Source organism: Carex rostrata, chromosome 24 (genome assembly GCF_964058835.1).
Source record: "Carex rostrata chromosome 24, lpCarRost1.2, whole genome shotgun sequence".
NCBI lineage: Eukaryota > Viridiplantae > Streptophyta > Magnoliopsida > Poales > Cyperaceae > Carex > Carex rostrata.
The window spans coordinates 8,604,348-8,608,150 of NC_135941.1; the positions used below are offsets into that span (position 1 = coordinate 8,604,348).

General features: G+C 37.2%; 1 protein-coding gene across 1 annotated transcript; it reads left to right on the plus strand.

Moving 5' to 3' along the window:
• Positions 1 to 307: 307 nt before the first annotated feature.
• On the plus strand, positions 308 to 1,538 carry LOC144575578 (receptor-like protein kinase 7). The gene has a single exon (XM_078325772.1). The coding sequence runs from the start codon at positions 393 to 395 to the stop codon at positions 1,536 to 1,538; it is 1,146 nt and encodes a 381-aa protein (XP_078181898.1). The 5' UTR covers positions 308 to 392.
• The last annotated feature ends 2,265 nt before the right edge of the window (positions 1,539 to 3,803 follow it).

Here is a 3,803-nt window from a genome sequence, read left to right on the forward strand (position 1 = left end):
ACTTGTAAGTAAACGGATATATGTGGGGTTCGTTGTAAACTAACTTATGTGCCAACTTATCATAAAGTAAGGTCTTGACATTAAGTTTTACCTATATGATATCAGATATGCATATTATACATCCAGAGAAATTTAGTCTTATTATTATTATTATTATTATTTTTTTCTTCATTTTGTTCTGCTTTCATTTTTTTGTTCTTTATTTTTTCTTTTTAAAGGTCCAGAGTGATGTAGCTTTTTATTGTTAGTACTTCTCTGTTGTAATAAATTTAAGTACTAACAAGCTAATTTCCTACTGATTACAATAGGTACTCTAGTTGAAGCCAAGATTTCAGTAATGGATGGTTGATAATTCAAGGCAAGATCACCAACAATTTGAATTTGCTTAAGAAATGACAACAGCTATTCTTTGCCTCCATTTCCTTTTCTCAATCCTCATCTCCTTTTTTAGCATGTCACTTTCCCAGCAAGTGGAGTTAAAATCCCTCCTTCAGTTCAAAAACCGCCTGAAAGACCCACTGAACCATCTTGAAACCTGGAAATCATCAAACTCATCCTGCCAATTTCTTGGAGTTACTTGTGACCCGACTAGCATGCAAGTGATCTCAATTTCTCTCTCCAACAAAAACCTCTCCGGGGAAATCTCTCCAGCTGTATGTGCACTTACCGGGCTCACTTCTCTGCTACTTGATACCAACTTCATTGCTGGTAACATCCCTCCTGAGTTGAACAATTGCACAAATCTTAAAGTACTCAACTTGTCATCAAACAGCCTGACTGGCCTGGTGCCTAATTTTTCGGCTTTATCTGAGTTGCAAGTACTTGATCTTTCCACAAATTATCTTACTGGAAATTTCTCTTCATGGGTCGGTAAACTACACAGTCTGGTTTCCCTTGGGCTTGCTGAAAATAATTTTGATGCAGGAGAGATTCCACCGAGTATCAGTAATTTAAAAAATTTAACATGGTTATACATGGGTGCCTGTAACTTGATTGGTGAAATACCAGAATCCATTTTCCAGCTAGATTTGTTAGAAACTCTGGATTTCTCTCAGAATCAGATTTCGGGCGATTTCCCAAGAGCAATTTCAAGTCTCCGCAATTTGGTAAAAATTGAATTGTACCAGAACAATCTTACTGGTCAGATTCCCCCTGAGCTCGCAAACTTGACAAAATTGCGCGAGTTTGACATTTCAAAAAATAAAATGCATGGAGAAATCCCTCCAGAGCTCGGGAAGCTGAGAAATTTTACCGTTCTACAATTGTATCAGAACAACTTCTCGGGTGAATTGCCAAATGAATGGGGAGAACTGGAGTATCTGAAAGCACTTTCAATTTATGGGAATAGTTTTTCAGGGCATTTCCCACCAAATCTGGAAAAGTACTCCCCACTTCAAAGCATTGACATTTCAGAAAATAATTTCTCTGGTGAATTTCCCCAATTTTTGTGCCAAAATAATCAACTTAAGTTCCTTCTAGCATTAGATAACAATTTCTCTGGTAATTTTCCTGACTCCATGTGGATTGCAAATATCTAAACCGATTCAGAATCAGTCAGAACCAGTTCACTGGAAATTTTCCTGCTGGGTTGTGGGGCCTGCCAAATGCAAACATCATTGATGTATCTGATAATGGGTTCACTGGAGAGATCTCTAGTGAAATTTCCACTTCGACATCCCTCAATCAGCTTTCCATTCAAAACAATCGCTTTTCGGGTAGAATCCCGAAAGAAATTGGAAATCTTACACAGCTACAAAAATTGTATGCCTCTAATAATACCTTTTCAGGAAGTATACCACCTGAAATTGGATATTTGAACCAGTTGACCTCACTTCACTTGGAGGGAAATGCACTAACAGGAACCCTACCTACCGAACTTGGCATGTGCAGCAAGCTAGTGGAATTAGATGTGGCACAGAATATGATTACTGGTACAATACCGGCTTCCATTTTAGATATGGATTCTCTCAACTTGATAAACATTTCATACAATCTGATAGCAGGTTCTATACCGGAAGGGCTCCAATTGCTAGAGCTGAGTTCAGTTGATTTCTCTGATAACCAGCTAACAGGAAGTGTACCTCCAGGACTTCTCATGATTGCTGGGGAGGAGGCATTTGTGGGGAATCCAGGTTTGTGTATTGAAGGCCAGTTAGAAGGCCGGTCAAAGCCCGTTTTGGGCATTTGCAAGATTGACAACAAGCACAAGGGGATATTCGGAAAAAAAATCGTGTTGTTGCCATTAATCATTTCGGCTATTCTTTTTTTTATGGTTGGTTTGGCTGTCATAAGTTACCGAAACTTCAAGCTTGAAGAGGCTATAAGAAAGAAAGATCTAGAAAGTGGATTTGAAAAAGAAAACTGGAAAGTGGAGTTGTTCTTGTTGTTCGTACAATAATTTTTTACGTCTATTTGACTAATTTGCAAAAACATACAATTATTGAATTTTACGATTTCTTCTATTTTGAGAATATGTAGGTCCAAGAAGAGTAAGAACTGCAGTATAATATGCTTGGACTGAAGAAATCACGAAGACTTTTATCAAGAATACAAATTGTAAAATCAGAAACTTGGTAAAGTATGTGTGAGGTTGATTAAAATGGGATAAAACGTTGGTAACGTTTTCAAAACGTTGTAACGTTTTACATTGGTCTGAAACAATAAACTGATCAAAAGAAGAAACTATGTTACAACGTTCTAACGTTATACAAACGTTGTAACGTTTAACAACTACAGAACTACTGAAGCACAGTTGTTCAGTACCAACTTAAAACGTTGTAACGTTTTAAGTATATTTAAACTTCAAATAACTTCTATTTTGATCAAGTTTTTACAGATTAAAACGTTGTAACGTTTTATAAAACGTTGGTAACGTTTTACTAAGCTGTCAGAGAATTAAAACCCTAAAATCGCATTTGAATAAAACGTTGTAACGTTTTATAAAACGTTGGTAACGTTTTATAAAACGTTGGTAACGTTTTATGTCAAACAGCTCATTTTTGAGCTGACACTATAAATAGAGTGATGGGATCTCTTTCTCATTATCTCAGCCGACCCTAATTAATTCAAAAGCGATTTTCTGAGAGCTTAGCCTACTCCATTGTTGTGAGAGCTTAAAACTTCAAAATCCCTCAAGCAACCTCAAACTTACTTCACTAATCTTGATATAGATTAGGTTAGAGTGATCTATTGAGTGTTTCTCTTGTGTTCCTAGACAATCGAGACCTTGTTCTCATCTCTTTGAGTTGGCCGTTTGACTTCCCGCTTGGTGTGTAAGGGCTCAATGGTTCACAAGTTGTAATCCTTTCGTATTGGGTAATAGAAAGGCGCACCTCACAAGGTTGCGAAGCCCCGGAGACGTAGGCCTTTGTTTTGCCGAACTCCGTTATCACCCCGCGTGTCAAATTTCTCTAAACTCATCTCTTTACTTTCAATTGCAATTTAATTTCAGTTTTTGAGCAATTAGAGGTGCCCCTAAGTGTAACAAAGTGGTATCAGAGCAAGTTACTCGAATTAAGACACACTTAATTGGAGATTAGATCAACTTGACAAATGGCACCCTATAGATCCGTGAAAGAACCCCTAATTTTTGGTACTACTACCAAAAATTTCATGCATTGGAAGAAAACCATGATTAATTACTTGAATATCCTTGAGGTATGGTATGTGGTTGAAAAGGGGTATACACCAACATACACAAATGTTGCTACCGATGGTTCAACCGATGCCAAAATTGAGACCGTCGATTCCAAACAAACCAAGAAAGACAATGACTTAGCAACTAATGCCATATTCAATTTGGT